This window comes from Lathyrus oleraceus, chromosome 6 (genome assembly GCF_024323335.1).
Source record: "Lathyrus oleraceus cultivar Zhongwan6 chromosome 6, CAAS_Psat_ZW6_1.0, whole genome shotgun sequence".
Lineage (NCBI taxonomy): Eukaryota > Viridiplantae > Streptophyta > Magnoliopsida > Fabales > Fabaceae > Lathyrus > Lathyrus oleraceus.
The window spans coordinates 425,347,003-425,367,173 of NC_066584.1; the positions used below are offsets into that span (position 1 = coordinate 425,347,003).

The 20,171-nt window shown below is 40.3% G+C and overlaps 1 protein-coding gene across 1 annotated transcript; it reads right to left on the reverse strand.

Annotated features, from left to right (window-relative positions):
• Positions 1–5,227: 5,227 nt before the first annotated feature.
• On the reverse strand, positions 5,228–6,850 carry LOC127096051 (uncharacterized). Its single transcript, XM_051034677.1, has 2 exons — positions 5,794–6,850; positions 5,228–5,625 (listed from the first exon to the last, which is right to left on the reverse strand). The coding sequence occupies exons 1-2, from the start codon at positions 6,848–6,850 to the stop codon at positions 5,228–5,230; spliced, it is 1,455 nt and encodes a 484-aa protein (XP_050890634.1).
• Between the last annotated feature and the right edge of the window lie 13,321 nt (positions 6,851–20,171).

The following is a 20,171-nucleotide window of genomic DNA, read 5'->3' on the forward strand; positions in this document are numbered from 1 at the left end:
ACAAATTGATGCCCTTCGGCGTCAAATTACTACTTTGGACGGTGAATTAGAATCAATTACCCAAGAGGAATCACGCTTCATCGACGAAGTGCTCAAACCTGCCCAGGCCACTGTGGAGCAAACCACCAGTGATGCTTTAGCGGTCGGTGAAGAGCTTATGGCCGTCGAAGGGAAGCTTGAAGAGCTCAAAGCTCATGCCGACACCTTGGAGCCTGTGTCCTTGCACTATAATTTTGAACTTAAATCTTTCCAATCCAAGTTCGGCCAGCTTTGAACGTTTTTTATTGATTGTACAAGTGTTTTGTAATATTTTAACAATGAATTCTTGCCACATTAATGCTATCTTTCTTACTTTTTAGCACTGTATGTTTATTTTCTGTACCTTTGCAGCTGGTTTCTAACATAGTTATCTCCAACCTTATTCTTTCGACAGTTATTTTAGTCTGCCAAAATTTTGACCTCTTGAAGGAGAGGCCTATATTTTTTCAAGTACTTTCCGTTCACTCTTAAAATCCGCCTGTCTGGTGCCAACTCTTTGACCTCGTAGGCGTTGTTAGAAAAGGCCTGCAAAACCTTAAATGGTCCTTCCCAATTTGGGGACCACTTACCCAAAACTCTATCATTTCTGTCCATAGGCAGGATTACCCTCCAAACCAGATCGTCGACGACAAACACTTTCCGTTTCACCCTTTTATTGTAGGCTCGGGCGACTTTCTCTTTCTGTCTTTGTAGAGAGTCTAATGCTAACATTCTTTCTTCATCTACATCGACTAATTCGTCTGTCATCATACTCCAGTAATCTTCAGAAGGTATTTCATACTGCCTTTGGGTTCTAATTGCCTGGACCTGAATTTCTACTGGCAATACTGCGTCATGCCCATAAGCCAGTCGAAATGGGGTTGTTCCAGTTGCTTCTTTTGGTGATGTTCGACATGCCCACAAATCTTGGTCTAACGTCTTATGCCAATTTCTTGTCTTCTTTCCTATGTGTTTCTTTATTAGGCTGATGATCACCTTATTAGCAGCTTTGACTTGGCCATTCGCCTGTGCGTAATATGGGGTAGATGTCAGTAACTTGATTCCCATTTCTTTTGTAAATTCTTGCACTTTTCGACCAGTGAAAATTGACCCCTGGTCGGTTGTAATAGTTTCTCGAATGCCAAATATGCAAATGATGTAACTATGGACAAAGTCTATCACAACTTCTTGGTCCACATTCGTTAATGCTACGACTTCGACCCATTTTGTGAAATACTCGATACCGACTAACACATACCTTTGTTGTTTCGAAGAGGCTGGCTTTATTTCTCCTATAACATTCAGAGCCCATCCTCGAAATGGCCAGGGTTTCACAATTGTGTGTAGCTCGCTTGCAGGCACATGCTGTATGCCCCTATGCAATTGGCATTCTTGACAGCCTTTAGCAAATTCAATGCAATCTTTCAGCATTGAAGGCCAATAAACTCCTGAACTCATCAAGAGCCACTTCATCTTCAAACCTGCTTGATGTGCCCCACACGCCCCGCTATGTATGCTCGACACAGCCACGTATGCCTCACTTTCTCCCAGGCATTTTAATAACACTCCTTCGATTGTCTTTTTGAATAATTCATCATTTACCAAGACGTAGCTAATGGCCCTATATTTTATCTTTCGATCTGTCGACCCCACGGGATTACGTAAGTAATCGACTAGCGGTTTACGCCAATCACTCCCTCCCTCGTCGTCGACATCCAGAATTTCAAAATGATTTTTATCTACTGCCCCCAACTTCACGATCGCCAAATCTGATGGTGACAACACTATCGCTCGTACTTTCTCTCTTACTTGGATCTCTTCGTCCTGGTCTTTCGATGTTTTATACCCTGAAGCCTCCTGTGCCAAATCGTTTGCTCTTTGGTTTTTTTGCCGTGGTATGTGTTGGAGATTGACTTACTCAAACCTCTTGAGTAGTCTGATGGTGACCACGAAGTACATGATCGGATTTTCTTTAACACACCTATACTCTTTCGATGCTTGTTTAATCACTAACTCCGAATCTCCCATAATTTCGACATTCCTTGCCCCCAATTCTAGCAGTAGTTCAAGTCCGGTGATCAGTGACTCATATTCTGCTTCATTATTGGTGCATACCCCTTCGATTTTGTATTTGAACTCTGCTGGAATTCCATCTGTAGAAATTATGACTCCTCTTATCCCAGATCCATGCTTATGTCTTGATCCTTCGAAGTATAGCCTCCATGGTGCTAAATCTACGTAATTCTGTGCCATTTTGACCATTGAATGGTCGACAAGAAAGTCCGCTACTACCTGCCCTTTCATCGCTTTCAAGGGTATGTATGTCAGGGAGTATTCTGTTAACGCTAAAGCCCATTTTCCAATTCGACTATGCAAAATTGGTTTAGATAACATGTGTTTAATAATATCAAAGTGGGAAGATACGTACACATCAACAGGCTTGATATATTGCTTTAATTTCGTACAAGAGAAATACAGGCATAGACGTAGTTTTTCTATATCACTATACCTAGTTTCAGGATCATTAAGCACTCGACTAAGGTAATATACAGGTCTTTCGACGCATTTTTCATCCTCTTGGACTAACATACTTCCCATAGTCGATTCTGAGGCTGCAATATACAGTCTCATTAGCCTATGCCTAACATGAGGGGCCAATACTGGAGGCCTAGTCAAATACTTCTTGATTTTGTCGAAAGCCTCTTGGTGTTCATCCTGCCATTTGAAATTTTCGTTCTTTAGTTGAAGTAGTGAGGAGAACGCTTTTGTTTTGTCACATAGATTTGATATGAATCTTCTAAGAAAATTTATTTTTCCCTAAAAAGATTGCAGCTCCTTTTTGGTTGACGGAGGCTTAACGTCTATAATGGCTTTTGTTTTGCTTTGGTTTACTTCAATACCCTTTTTATGCACCACAAAACCAAGGAAGTCGCCTGCCTGCACACAAAAAACGCATTTTAATGGATTCATTTTTAATCCATATTTCCTCATCCTCAGGAAGGCTTTTCGAAGATGTTCGACGTGAGTATGTCGACCATTGGATTTTATCACAATATCATCGATGTAGACTTGCATGAAATCTTCAATGAAATCATGGAACATTGAGTTCATTACCCTCTGGTATGTTGCTCCGGCATTTTTCAGACCGAATGGCATGACAACCCACTCATATGTCCCTAAGGCTCCTGGACATCGAAATGCCGTCTTCGACACGTCTTCTTCTGCAATAAAAATTTGGTTATATCCAGCATAACCATCTAACATGCTTAAATATTCAAAACCAGCGGCCGAATCGACCAGCATTTCAGCCACGGGCATGGCATATTCATCTTTTGGGGTGGCAGCATTTAGATCCCTGAAATCAATGCATACTCTTAAAGACCCATTTTTCTTTATGACTGGCACAATATTGGCCAACCATTCGACATACCTTGCAGTTTGAATAAACTTGCTTTTCAGGAGTCTTTCTACTTCTGTTTTTATCTTTGCCATGATCTCTGGGGCGAAACGCCTCGACGTCTGCTTCACTGGCTTTCTTCCAGCTTTTATTGGCCGCTTTAACTCGACCAAATCTCTACTTAAACCAGGCATTTCATTATAATCCCAAGCAAAACAATCTCTAAATTCTTTAAGTATGGATATTACCTCAGACTTTAGTTCGTTGTCGATGTTGGCGCTTATATATGTTGGCCTTTTCTCGCCATTCTCGCCAAGGTCGACTTCTTCCAAGGGGTCTTTTGGTCGAATTTTCTCTGGTGCCTTTGGGTCTTTTTCGAACCCTAAAGGTTCACTGTCGTAAATGCAGTCCAGACGCTGCATGTCGACGTTCCTTTTGGCCAAAGTTGGTTTGTCTGGGGGTTTTGGCCCAATAGTCATATGCCCTTCTTTATTCAACATACAGGCTTCAGCAGCCATGTTTTCTTCAGCCTCTAAAGCCGACTTCATTTTGTTCTCGGCAACGTATGCCAAAATCTTTCTTAGAGCTTCTAACTCAGACATCATCATTGACGTCCCTCCAGCCTGTCAGCCGGATACCTGTGTATGGTGGATCATCTAGGAGTTCCACATCCCAAATGAAGTCGTGAGTCTCATGTAGAGTTAGAGAGACGAAAGCTTCACTTAAATTAGCATGTACATCCTCAGCTGGGAAGCAAGGAGAGATGTTGGCCAGCTTTCTTTCAAACTCCTTCTTGCCGACATTATTCACATCGGCCATAAAATATCATTGGTCGGCCTCGATATTTTCAGCCACCCCATCCTCTCTCCAAATCACTAGCCTTTGGTGTGCTGAAGATGGTACAGCTCCGACGCCATGTAGCCACTCTCTACCAAATAGTAAGTTATAACTTGGTTTAGCGTCTATCACCATGAATAGTGTTGGTCTGGTTACTGAACCCACTGTGATATTCACCATAATCACTCCCATGGTGCTTTTCCTCTTTCCTCAGTAGTCTGACAAAACCACGTTATTAGATCTGATGTCGGTATCATACTTACCAATCTTCCTCAGAATATGGTGCGGCATGATGTTAACCGTGGCACCACAATCGACCAACACTTTGTTGACCGTTACGCCTTCCACTCTTGCCCTTATCAACAGTGGTTTCAAATGATTTTTCATGTTCATCGTTGGTCTTTCGAACACTGGCTCCTGGATTTCAGCAGAACCATCGCTCAGCATAAAATATCATCTTGGTTGGTGCAAGGCCATTTCTTCAGCGTCAGCATTGTCTGCTGACTCTTCGACTTCAGTCACACACTTGTATTCCTGTGGTAGGATTGACACCACGGTGACCAGGATATTCAGGCTTGCTTCAGATTCTGAATTGAAGTCATCAGTCACTTCTTCAGAACATCTTTCAGTCGGCCGACAGACATATTCTCTTATTTGTTCCTTCGCTGCTGTGTCGACTTTCACAACAATTTTCTTCCCATCGTTCGCCTCGCTGGTCATGCCTCTTGCAGCTTCTCTTTCTGCTTGTTTTCGTCTCTGAAAACGTCTCCATTGAGTCCTCGTCATGGGAGTTTTTCCCAAATAGTTTTCAGAGATATGAGTCCTCTTCTCAGATTTAAATTCATGCTTGTAGTTAATCGCTAGACCTCCTCTAGCAGTAGCAGCAACACCTTGTGGGGTGTCTTGTTTTTCCTGAAGCTTGATCCAAGTACCTCTAGGGGCACTTGCCGACAGAACAAAGCTTTTAGGCATTGCTTAGTTATTTCCCACAGCCTTTTTTGAGCCTTTTTCATTCTGGTAACCCCTGGTTGGCACATTCCTTTTGCTTTTACCCGGTTGTAGCTTCTGGAAATTCTCTGCTGCTATTTTGTCGGTGACAACATCACACCTTGGGCATAGGCACACCTGTGAACCCTTGTTCTTGCAGCGATACAGAAAATCCACCAAGTCTTCATCAGCCCTTGGGTAAACTTCAGCTATATCGACATCTGGGCTTTCCCCAGTTTGCTCCAGCATGTTGGCCTCATCATATTCGCTGATCTCGACCATGTTGTTCTCGACTGGCTCCACGAACAGGGCTTCCTCCTGGTGAAGAGGATCGGCGTCGATCTTCATTCTGCGGCCAACAAATTTCAGCCTGCCTTCTTGAATCGCTTTCTGAACCAAATCCCTGAAAAGGTAACAATTAGAGGTGTTATGACCAAGATAGTTATGATATTTACAAAACCCTTTTTTCTGTCTTTGTTCCAACGGTGGTATTTTAGTACCAGGAGGTACCACCATTTTCCCATCTTTGACCAATAAGTCAAAAATTTCCTCACATTTCGACACGTCGAAAGTATAAGTTTTCGAAGGGAATTTTGGGTTGTTTTCAACAGGATTTTTTCCTTGCGCAGGCAGCAATGATCGACACTCATAGGCGGACCCTGGCTTTAGTTCAGCCACGTCGATTTCTAATTCGGTCGATGAAGCATAATCGACCTCACGTATTGGGTCTGTCACGTCGTATTCGATAAACGCTACCTTTTCTTTCTTAGACTTATTGTGCCTAACTTTTTCTAGCCTTAGTCGTTCTAGATGTCGGACTCTGTCAGCCAGTTGTGACATTCTTTTCACAAAAGTTGGATCTATCTTCTTCCTAATGGAATAATCTAAACCTCCTGCGGCCATTTGAACTAGTTCATGTTCTGGCACTTGCGTAAAACACCTAGCCTTTAAGGACCTAAAACGATTCAAATAATCATCTATACTCTCAGCAAACCTTCTCTTGATACTAGACAATTCTACCAAACTAAATTTGGAGTGTCCTTCGTAAAACTGTTCATGGAACTTCTTTTCTAATTTGGCCCATGAGTCGATTGAACTTGGGGCCAACGAAGTAAACCATGTGAAGGCAGCCTTGGTCAGAGAGGAGGGGAAGTTTTTTACTCTTAAACATTCATTATGAGCTAGATCCCCTGACTCTGTTAAGTATCTGGCGACGTGCTCTATTGTCGATTCACCAGACTCTCCCCTAAATTTAGTGTACTTAGGCACTTTCATCCCCCTAGGCGCCTCGACTTGGAGAATAAATTCAGCTAACGGGGAGGCGTATAATGGCCTTTGCAAGGTAGCATCCATGCCATTTCTAGCCATAATCCTTTCGACAATAGTTGTCAAATTATTTTCCACCGCCAGGTCTTCTTGTCGATGTTGGTCGACAATTTGATCAGCATCCTGGTGTCGGTTAACCATTACCATCTGGTTACGTCCCGCAACTCCTGATTCGACGCCTTGATGTTGAAGGGGTCTAATGATTTGTCCTTCGTGGATTGTCTCCTCCTCCGCTGCCCCTATCTCTATCTGCACAGGAACAGACGGTCTAATCATTGGCGTCATCTGTCGGGCCGGTGCCCCCAGAAAATTGCACAAGCGTGTCAATTGGTTCGCCACCTGCCTATTTGTTTCAGCGGATTCTTGTATTAGTGGATTAAAGACTGTGCCCATCTGGTTAGTCAACATGTTAACCAATTCATGGTTACTATTGTCCATTTGCTGTCTCAACACTGCTACTGAAGTGTTCGACAATGGCATGGTTCTGTTCTGAGTAGTCTTCCTTATGTTGCCCCCTTGTGCTGATCATTGCAAGGGAGGATTTGTATCTGAAAACAGTGATGTACTGGACGTCGACTGATATCCTGGCATTAAGGAATACGGCATTCCATAAAGCGGATCTGTGGTGCCAAAGTTTGTTTACTGTGGAAATTGGTAAACAACCACTAGTCCTCCCTAGGCTTTAAAACGAAGGGTTACTTGCAGGATCGACCAGTTGATCCTAGGACATGTGCTAGTGCAAGTGAGGCTTGTCCAACCTTCGATAGAATGACTTTGTAAGGAACGGCTCCTAACAAAGTGTCGAACAAGCGTAGGGTTTTTCCACACGAACGGTTTTAGATAATGTTATCGCCTATAGGTGACTCGTGACCGACAGCGCTATAAAATTCAAAAGAGGTATACGACGAACACGCTTTTGGTGAACTCTATTATCGTAATAGAATCAGTGTCGACAGCGTAAACGACAACGTAAAATGATAACTCAAAAGTAAATGAAATTAAGATAAAATGTTCAACGGGAACAATTGAAAAGTAGGGAAGTTGCATTGAAATAAATGTGGTGATTCACGTACATAGCACTCTCAGAAAAACTCTTGCTTCCTCGCGCTGGGAATGGAAAGTTTTCTTACAAGTGATTTCGCAGTACAAAGTGAACACCCTGAGCCCCTTGTGGGATACTCTATTTATACTAAACTAGAGGAAACTACTCAGAAGCTAAACTCCTATAAACTAGTAGACGTTATGTCACACGATCTGCACAACCGCTGCACCCATGTCTTGCTAACTGCTCCACATTATGGCGCTCTTATTCCTTTTGAAACTGCTGTTTATTTTAAATTTCAAATTTCTCCCGCCTAGACGTTAGGGCGATGTTGTCTTTTGCATATTTGACGACAATTCTTTAAGTCCCAAACCTTGCGTTGGTCGACAGAATGGCCTGTCGACGAGGCCAACTTCCCCTGTCGGCTTCATCCTTTGATTTGTGTTTTTTCTACTCTTGCTTGCCTCCAACGCCTCTTTGTAACACCCTTCTAAAATACCCCAAATATTTAATTTAAATAACAACATATATCAATCAGAGTAAATATGCAATTAAGGGTGCCACACAATTACTTCACACCATTCACCATGATAACTGTCATGCTCTTTTATTAATTCAAAACATAAAGCATTTGCACAATACGCAGCGGATAGAGCTTAAATCAATCATGCAAAACATGTAGCATATTACATGTAAACTGGTTCACAACCAACAATAAAACATTTAAAACATCCCATCCCGATGTTACATCTACCAGAGCATGACCCACTAAGGAACTACACTAGACTTCAAGCACTAGCTCCTACCCAATCACTGCTCGTTACCTGAAAAATAGTTGTAAGGGTGAGTTCCTCAATCGATATAATAAGCATTATAAAATATCATGCAATGTTAAGTAATTTAACACATTTCATCACCCTAATCATAGCACACATTCAGTAACGGCACATCAACTCAAACATCATACTCAACACCAACATAAAGCACACGTATAATCTCAATTCATGCTCAACACCAACACAAAACACACTTATAATATTGGAATACATCCATTCATATTATACGCCATACATACACTATGCAATGAGACTCCATGCATGCGGTACCGACTATTCGTGAACATATAGTTCAACTTCACCGACCAAATCCAGGTACAGCTACCAAGCTCACTAGTCCCACTCATTTGAGACCTAGTGACTCACATCACTAATTCCTCACCATGGGAATTAGCTACCACCCCAAGGGCCATGCTATGCACGCTAATCACCTAGCATGCAACATCAACAACAGTCCAAAATGACTAACATCACTAATTCCTCACCATGGGAATTAGCTACCACCATAAAGGCCACATTATGCTATGCCAAATCACCTAGCATGCAACATCAACAACAATCCACAATGGACATATGCTCACACTCTAAGCCATAAAACAGTCCATCCACAATTACATACATAATATATACATTCACAACATTATGCATATTTTCACACATCATCAGCATATTTATCACATAATTATATCATGTCATGCCAAATAATTCAGTCACAGCATTAGCACACTCTACTAATACCTATCCTACTCAAAACAACGAGAAATAATCCCTACTATATCACACACCGATATAGGCCAATCACCAATTATGTTCACAACATTAAAATATTAATTTTTCACTTTTCCAACAGTGTTAACCGGTTAACGCCCTGGGTTAACCGGTTAACGCAGCACAGAACACGCTTTCTGGCAAAATTCAACAGTGTTAACCGGTTAACGCCCTGGGTTAACCGGTTAACGCAGACAGAACAGCAATATTTTCACAACCCACAACAGTGTTAACCGGTTAACGCCCTGGGTTAACCGGTTAACGCAAGCAAAACAGCAATACCTCACAATTCCTAACAGTGTTAACCGGTTAACACCCTGGGTTAACCGGTTAACGCAAGACAGAAAGCTGTTCCTGCGCTAACACGGAGCAGAATGCAGAATTCTCCGCATTTTCCGCCGTTGGAGGACTTCCGGACCTCCGATTCCGATTCCGTAAAAAGCTATACGTTCGGGAAATCACAACTCATACAAATACAGATTCAATTACAGTTTTCACATCATCTATTCATCACAATTTTTCAACATTCATAATCCAATTAGGGTCAAATCAACGGCTTATCACTACCCATTACATGTTAACCCATAATACCCATTAAACGACGATAAACCCCCCTTACCTGAGTTAATCCGGCAATCCTTTAGCCTCAAGCTCTTCTCTTCTCCAACCTTCTTCCTCTTGCTCTGCCTCTTTGCCCTTTTCCTCTTTTCAGCCGCTTCTCTGCTTTCACGTGAAAACTCTTTTTACCAAAATGGAACTCTTTTTTCCTTATTTCCAACTTATATATATTTTCCAATAATTATTATTCCAATAATAATAATAATAATAATAATAATAATATTCCAATAATTCCAATTATTTAATTAAATTAATAAATATAATATTAACTTAAATTAAATAATTATCTTATTTTTATCGGGGTGTTACAACTCTCCCCCACTAAAAGAGTTTTCGTCCTCGAAACATACCTCAAGCGAATAACTCCGGATAAGACTCCTTCATCTGATTCTCAAGTTCCCAAGTCACATTGCCACCTGCTGGTCCTCCCCAAGCTACCTTTACCAAAGCAATCTCTTTACCCCGCAACTGCTTCAACTCTCGATCCTCGATCCTCATAGGTGATGTTTCAACAGTCAGGTTATCTCTCACCTGTACATCATCTACTTGGACAACATGCGACGGATCAGGAATGTACCTCCTCAACTGAGACACATGAAAAACCTCATGCAAATTCGCAAGTGACGGCGGTAAAGCGATACGATAGGCTACCTCCCATATCCTCTCCAAAATCTGATAAGGACCAATAAATCGAGGTGTCAACTTCTTCGACTTCAAAGCTCGACCAACCCCAGTTATCGGAGTAACACGAAGAAACACATGATCTCCCTCTTGAAACTCAAGTGACTTCCTCCTCTTGTCGTGATAACTCTTCTGACGACTCTGAGCAATCCTCATCTTCTCCTGAATCATCTTAATCTTTTCCGTAGTTTGTTGAACAATCTCCGGTCCAACCACAACACTCTCACCGGACTCATACCAACATAAAGGCGTCCGACATCTCCTACCATACAAAGCTTCAAACGGTGCCATACCAATGCTCGAATGAAAACTATTGTTGTAGGTAAACTCAATCAAAGGCAAATAACAATCCCAAGCACCTCCCTTTTCCAAAACACAAGCCCTCAAAAGATCCTCCAGTGACTGAATCGTCCTCTCAGTCTGACCATCAGTCTGCGGATGATATGCAGAACTCAATCTCAGCTTAGTTCCCAAAGCCTTCTGCAAACCTTCCCAAAACTTCGATGTAAATCTAGGATCTCTGTCCGAAACAATACTCGACGGAATACCATGCAAACTTACAATCTTCTCAATATACAACTCGGCTAATCTCTCTAACGGATAATCCATTCTGATCGGAATGAAATGAGCCGATTTCGTCAATCTATCAACAATCACCCAAATGGCTTCAAAATTCTTAATTGTTCTCGGTAAACCAGAAACAAAATCCATACTGATACTATCCCACTTCCACTCTGGAATAACCAACGGTTGCATTAGCCCAGACGGCTTCTGATGCTCAATCTTTGACTTCTGACAAGTCAAACAAGAATAAACAAAACTCGCAATTTCTCTTTTCATTCCCGGCCACCAAAATAACTTCTTCAAATCATAATACATCTTCGTAGCCCCAGGATGAATACTCAGGCCACTACGATGTCCTTCCTCAAGAATACTCTTCTTAAGTTCGGTAACATCCGGAATACACACCCAATTACCAAATTTCAAAACACCATTCTCATCCACTCTGAATTCGCCACCTTGACCTTGATTCACTAGAGTCAACTTATCAACCAAAAGTACATCGGATTTCTGACCCTCTCTGATCTCATCCAGAATACCACTCGTTAACTTCAACATTCCCAATTTAACACTATTGTGAGTACTCTCACACACCAAACTCAAGTCTCTAAACTGCTCAATTAAATCCAATTCCTTAACCATTAACATAGACATATGCAATGATTTCCGACTCAATGCATCAGCCACTACGTTTGCTTTACCCGGATGATAATTCAAACCAAAGTCATAATCCTTCAGAAACTCTAACCATCTCCTCTGTCTCATATTCAGCTCTTTCTGATCAAACAAATACTTTAAACTTTTATGGTCACTAAAAACCTCAAATCTTGACCCGTACAAGTAATGCCTCCATAACTTCAGAACAAATACCACGGCTGCCAACTCTAAATCGTGTGTCGGATAGTTCCTCTCATGAACCCTCAGTTGTCTCGAAGCATAAGCTATAACCTGCTTATTCTGCATCAACACACCACCCAAACCCAACAATGAAGCATCACAGTAAACCTCAAATGATTCTGATGGACTCGGTAATATCAGAATAGGAGCAGTAGTCAACCTTCTCTTTAACTCTTAGAAACCTTCTTCACATTTTGAGTCCCAAACAAAAGCTTGCCCCTTTCTAGTCAACATCGTCAACGGTAATGCCAACTTAGAAAATCCCTCAATGAATTTCCTATAATAACCTGCAAGTCCAAGAAAACTCCTTATCTCAGAAACTGACTTCGGAGCTTCCCACTTAGATACAGCTTCAATCTTAGAAGGATCAACAGCAACACCATCTCTTGAAATCACATGACCAAGAAAACTAACCTCTTCTAACCAAAATTCACACTTGGACAGTTTAGCAAATAACTTCTTTTCTCGTAGAACTCCTAAAACCACCCTCAAATGCTCAGCATGCTCTTCTTCAGATTTCGAATACACCAAAATATCATCAATAAACACCACAACAAACTGATCTAGGTACGGATGGAAAATCCTATTCATATACTCCATAAATACTCCAGGCGCATTAGTCACACCAAAAGGCATTACAGAATACTCATAATGTCCATACCTTGTTCTAAAAGCAGTCTTCTGAATATCCTCAGTTTTCACACGTATCTGATGATACCCAGATCTCAAATCTATTTTACTGAACACACTCGCACCAACCAACTGATCCATCAAATCATCAATCCTTGGCAAAGGATACCGATTCTTGATCGTCACTTTATTCAGTTGCCTGTAGTCCACACACAACCTCATAGTACCTTCTTTCTTCTTAACCAATAACACTGGTGCACCCCACGGTGACACACTCGGACGAATAAATTTCTTATCCAACAGATCTTCCAACTGACTCTTCAATTCAGTTAACTCAACAGCAGACATACGGTACGGAGCCATCGACATCGGCCTAGTACCAGGTACCAAATCAATCGAGAACTCAACTTCACGCTCTGGCGGTAATTCATTCACTTCTTCAGGAAACACATCAGGAAAATCACACACCACAGCTAGATCGCAAATCACCAGTTTATCTTTAGCCTCCAAAGTCGCTAACAGCATAAACAACTCTGCCCCATCTACTACTGCCTCATTCACCTGCCTTGCTGATAGAAACAAACTCTTTCCTTCCTCAATCTCAGGAAAGATCACAGTCTTATCAAAACAGTTGATATGAACTCGGTTAAACACCAACCAATTCATACCCAGGATAACATCAATCTGCACTAGTGGAAGACACACTAGGTCTATTCCAAAGTCTCTACCAAAAATACTCAAAGGACAATTTAAACAAACTGAAGTAGTAGTCACTGAACCCTTCGCAGGAGTATCAATCACCATACTTCCATGCATCTCAGATATCTCTAACTTAAGTTTCACAGCACAATCCAAAGATATAAAGGAATGAGTAGCACCGGTGTCAATAATAGCTACAAGAGGAAAGCCATTAATATAACACGTACCTTGGATCAAACGATCATCTACAAAAGTCTCAGAACCCGATAAAGCGAAGACCTTGCCTCCCGACTGGTTCTCTTTCTTCGGCTTAGGACACTGTGGGCTAATATGACCCACCTCTCCACAGTTGAAACAAGTCATAGTCTTCAACCGGCACTCTGCAGCCAAGTGACCACCTTTGCCACACTTGAAACACTTCTTCTCAGCACTGGTACACTCATGGAAACGATGTCCAGCCTGACCACATCTGTAACACTTAGCAGGGGCACTGGAGTCTCCCCCACTAGGTCTCCTCATCCCATTCTGTCTCTGGAAACCTTTGCCAACTGCATACGGCTTCCCACGATCATTCTGATTCTTGCCTTTCCTATCAACCCTCTGCTGATAGCTCTCCGCTCTGGTTTTGGTATCCTGTTCAAAAATTCTGCAACAGTCAACCAAATCAGAAAACACTCTAATCCGCTGATACCCAATAGCCTGCTTGATCTCGGGACGTAACCCGTTCTCAAACTTCACACATTTTGAGAATTCCCCAGTAGCCTCATCATAGGGAGTGTAATACTTCGACAGCTCTGTGAACTTAGCAGCATACTCCGTAACAGACCGGTTGCCCTGCTTCAATTCCAAGAACTCTATCTCTTTCTTTCCTCTGACATCCTCTGGAAAGTACTTCCTCAGGAATCTCTCTCTGAACACAACCCAAGTGATCTCAGTATTCCCAGCAGATTCCAACTCAGTGCGGGTAGCAACCCACCAATCATCTGCTTCTTCTGACAGCATATGCGTACCGAACCTGACCTTCTGGTTCTCGGCAAACTCAGTCACTCGGAAGATCCTCTCAATCTCCTTCAACCACTTCTGAGCGCCATCTGGATCGTATGCTCCCTTGAACATTGGAGGATTGTTCTTCTGGAACTCACTCAGTTGACGAGCAGCTCCTATTCCCACAACATTCGGATTTCCTCCAAGTACTCCAGCTAGCATACCCAGAGCCTCAGCAATCGCAGCATCGTCTCTACCTCTTCCAGCCATCTCTATTCTGAAAACCCAATCAAGCTAAAACAATAAGTACTGATAGGGTTACACAACACCTATCCCGTACAGGGAAAACAGAATAATTACGACTCGACTCGACCGACTATGCTCTGATACCACTAATGTAACACCCTTCTAAAATACCCCAAATATTTAATTTAAATAACAACATATATCAATCAGAGTAAATATGCAATTAAGGGTGTCACACAATTACTTCACACCATTCACCATGATAACTGTCATGCTCTTTTATTAATTCAAAACATAAAGCATTTGCACAATACGCAGCGGATAGAGCTTAAATCAATCATGCAAAACATGTAGCATATTACATGTAAACTGGTTCACAACCAACAATAAAACATTTAAAACATCCCATCCCGATGTTACATCTACCAGAGCATGACCCACTAAGGAACTACACTAGACTTCAAGCACTAGCTCCTACCCAATCACTGCTCGTTACCTGAAAAATAGTTGTAAGGGTGAGTTCCTCAATCGATATAATAAGCATTATAAAATATCATGCAATGTTAAGTAATTTAACACATTTCATCACCCTAATCATAGCACACATTCAGTAACGGCACATCAACTCAAACATCATACTCAACACCAACATAAAGCACACGTATAATCTCAATTCATGCTCAACACCAACACAAAACACACTTATAATATTGGAATACATCCATTCATATTATACGCCATACATACACTATGCAATGAGACTCCATGCATGCGGTACCGACTATTCGTGAACATATAGTTCAACTTCACCGACCAAATCCAGGTACAGCTACCAAGCTCACTAGTCCCACTCATTTGAGACCTAGTGACTCACATCACTAATTCCTCACCATGGGAATTAGCTACCACCCCAAGGGCCATGCTATGCACGCTAATCACCTAGCATGCAACATCAACAACAGTCCAAAATGACTAACATCACTAATTCCTCACCATGGGAATTAGCTACCACCATAAAGGCCACATTATGCTATGCCAAATCACCTAGCATGCAACATCAACAACAATCCACAATGGACATATGCTCACACTCTAAGCCATAAAACAGTCCATCCACAATTACATACATAATATATACATTCACAACATTATGCATATTTTCACACATCATCAGCATATTTATCACATAATTATATCATGTCATGCCAAATAATTCAGTCACAGTATTAGCACACTCTACTAATACCTATCCTACTCAAAACAACGAGAAATAATCCCTACTATATCACACACCGATATAGGCCAATCACCAATTATGTTCACAACATTAAAATATTAATTTTTCACTTTTCCAACAGTGTTAACCGGTTAACGCCCTGGGTTAACCGGTTAACGCAGCACAGAACACGCTTTCTGGCAAAATTCAACAGTGTTAACCGGTTAACGCCCTGGGTTAACCGGTTAACGCAGACAGAACAACAATATTTTCACAACCCACAACAGTGTTAACCGGTTAACGCCCTGGGTTAACCGGTTAACGCAAGCAAAACAGCAATACCTCACAATTCCTAACAGTGTTAACCGGTTAACACCCTGGGTTAACCGGTTAACGCAAGACAGAAAGCTGTTCCTGCGCTAACACGGAGCAGAATGCAGAATTCTCCGCATTTTCCGCCGTTGGAGGACTTCCGGACCTCCGATTCCGATTCCGTAAAAAGCTATACGTTCGGGAAATCACAACTCATACAAATACAGATTCAATTACAGTTTTCACATCATCTATTCATCACAATTTTTCAACATTCATAATCCAATTAGGGTCAAATCAACGGCTTATCACTACCCATTACATGTTAACCCATAATACCCATTAAACGACGATAAACCCCCCTTACCTGAGTTAATCCGGCAATCCTTTAGCCTCAAGCTCTTCTCTTCTCCAACCTTCTTCCTCTTGCTCTGCCTCTTTGCCCTTTTCCTCTTTTCAGTCGCTTCTCTGCTTTCACGTGAAAACTCTTTTTACCAAAATGGAACTCTTTTTTCCTTATTTCCAACTTATATATATTTTCCAATAATTATTATTCCAATAATAATAATAATAATAATAATAATATTCCAATAATTCCAATTATTTAATTAAATTAATAAATATAATATTAACTTAAATTAAATAATTATCTTATTTTTATCGGGGTGTTACACTCTTCACCCTTTGATGGGGTATGACCCCCACATTCACAAGACTCCTTCATTAATTACGCTTTCAACATGCCTTAGAGATTTTTCGTGGTAACAATGTGACAGTTCATCTGACGCATGCTTTAGAGGGATGCATGAAAAATGGTTATATTGGTAAATAACTTAAAATAGTGATTATTTTGGAAATTTATTTGAAAAATTGATTATTTTAAAATGAAATCCATGATTTAACTCTATTATCTCATAATTTAATACCCAAGATAATAGAAAAAAGAAACAAATTTTACTTTAAAAATTTAGATTGGGGTCGAGGTTGAAAGTGAAAAACTCATCATTTTGCCACTAAACTAAAGAGACACATACAACCCGCTAAGGAACAAAGTTTCGGAAAATACCAAATTCGATTCTTGGTGGGAATAATACTTGACTAGTGTCATGATTTCTCGAACACGAACTCTATTTACTAAGGCCACTTTCCTCTAAGAACCAGAATCTAAAAAGGTTATCGTTGTTATTCACATAATCTACAACGATACCTCATATCGGTCGATGTTACCTTTTTCAAGTCTGTTCCATATTTCGAGCCCAACCACGTACCTCCCAAACCCCTTCAGGAAAGTACTCCCACCCTTTTTCTGGCAGTTATTAATGTCCCGTCTACCATTATCCCCCATCAGTCTATGGCTTCTGACCCCCCACTTCTCGACCACTTCAAACATATCAACATCGTCAATCAACAACTGTCGTACATGTCCCTGAGGTCGTACTTGTCCCTGAGGTCATTGCAGACTCTCCTTCGACGCTCTCCCCATCACCAGATCCGATCCTGCAACCTGAGTCTGATTTTCCGATTACCCTTCAAAAAGGTATACGTCAAATATGAAATCCTTCTCCATATTATATTGATTTATATTATCATCGTCTTTCCCCTATGCAGTATACTTGTTTGCCTTCTTTGTCTTTTGTTTCTATTCCTAAAACTTCAGGTGAAGCATTATCTCACCCTGAGTGGAGGCAAGTGATGATTTATAAGATGTATGTTCTTCAAAGCAATGGTACTTGGGAACTGGTTCCTCTATCCCCTAAGAAATCTTTAGTAGGTTGTCGTTAGCTTTATATAGTGAATGTTGGTCCAGATGGAAAGATTGATCGATTTAAAGCTCACTTGGTAGCCAAAGGATACACTCAGATTTTTTTGGTTGGATTATAGTGATACTTTCTCGCTTGTAGCCAAGATGGCATCTATTACACTTCTTATAGTCATTGTAGCCATTCGACATTGGCCTATTCATCAACTTGACATCAAAAATTCTTTTTTACACGGTGATCTTGAAGAGGAAGTATATATGGAGCAATCACATTAGTTTGTTGCTCAGGGGGGAGTCATCGAATATGGTGTGTAAGCTACACATGTCTCTTTATGGTCTTAAGAAATCTCCAAGAGCTTGGTTCGGAAGATTCAGCACTGTAGTACAACAATTTGGTATGGTATGTAGTGAAGCTGACCATTCTGTTTTTTATCGTCACCCATCCCAATGGTGTATTTATCTTATTGTGTATGTAGATGATATTGTCTAATCTGATAGTGATCAGCAGGGAATACTCTAGTTAAAACATCTCTCGAATCAATTTCAGATAAAAGATTTTGGTAAACTTCACTATTTCTTGGGTATTGAGGTAGCTCAATCTAAAGATGGTTTGGTGATTTCTTAACGGAAATATGCTATAGATATTTTGGAATAAGCATGTTTGTTGAATACTAAACTAGTTGATACTCCTATAAATCTAGGTGTCAAACTACTATCCAATCAGTGGGAGCCTTTATCAGAATCGGGAAGGTATAAGAGATTAGTTGGAAAGTTGAATCATCTCACAGTCACCCGTCTGGACATTTCTTTTGCAGTCAGTGTGGTAAGCCAATTCTTAAATTCCCCTTGTCAAGAACACATGGATGATGTTATTCGGATTCTAATATACATCAAATGTGCTTCAGAAAAAGGTCGAATGCATGAAGATAAAAGACATACACAGATAGTTGGATACTTCAATGCTGATTGGACAGGATCATCCATTGACATACGATCCACCTCTGGGTATTGTATACTTGTTGGAGGAAACCTTATATCCTGGAAAAGTAAGAAACAAAACGTAGCTGCAAGATCAAGCGCCGAGGCAGAGTATAAGGTCATGACAATGACAACATGTGAACTTATTTGGTTAAAACAGTTGCTCAAGGAACTTCAAATTGAAGAAGCAAGACCAATGACACTTATTTGTGATAATCAAACTGCATTGCACATTGCTTCAAATCTAGTCTTCCATGATAGGACCAAATATATTGAGATAGACTGTCACTTTGTCAGAGAGAAGATCGAGTCAGATGACATCGTCACAAGCTTTGTCAACTCTAATGATCAATTGAAAGACGTGTTTAGAAAATCCCTGCGAAACCCCATAACTAATTATATATGTAATAAGCTTGATGCATTTGACTTATATGCTCATGCTTGAGGGGGAGTGTTGATATTTGTAAATATAATGTTAAGAATATTTGTATATAGAATAGTCTCACATCGACTATATCATGTAATTAGTTGTAATCTCTCTCTATATATAATAATGTCTCCGTAGTACTTTTCAGAGCACACGGTTTATTCAAATATCTCTTAGTCTCTTGTATTTCAACAAATATCAATGTTACTTTGTCTGATCTAAAGGACAACTGAACCAAATGAATCATTGTGACACAAAAAAGAATGGTTTATGTTGACTATCGTCGCCCGTAAGTTGAAAATGATGAACATATTTAGTTCACTCACATGCAACTTCAAAACTAGAGCGATGTGATAATCCCGTTCTCGATATTTTATCAATATAGTATCAAGTGATCGAATAAGTTAGATGCTACATTTATAAGATCGATTTGTTCCAGAATATTTGATGAAATCACATCAGATATGATTGAGCTCGAGGAAGAAGAACTAATTAATCACAACTTTTATTTTTGTTTTATATATATATATATATATATATATATATATATATATAACAAGTTAATGAATTTCATCTTATTTAACTAAATGTTTATATGTTTTGTACTTTCTAAAATACAATGTTCAAAAACACACTCCGAATTTTAAAACTCAGTGACATTTTTTAAAAAGAATTTCACCATTAATTATAATTAATATTTAGATAAAAAATAGAAGTAATCATTAAAGTGAATTTACTTTCCAAGAACTTCTATCAAACACAGACATAGTAGGAAAAGGAGGAAATAACAAGAGAGCAAATACGTGAGCTGTGACGACATGGTGCGCGCCTTTTTGTTCTTACAATTAGTTACCATCAAGGTATTAAATATCTGTCAGCTTTCGAGTCGCAATAATGATTTCTGTCAGTACATATGTTTATAACTGAATTATGTGATTTTGCATGATTCATT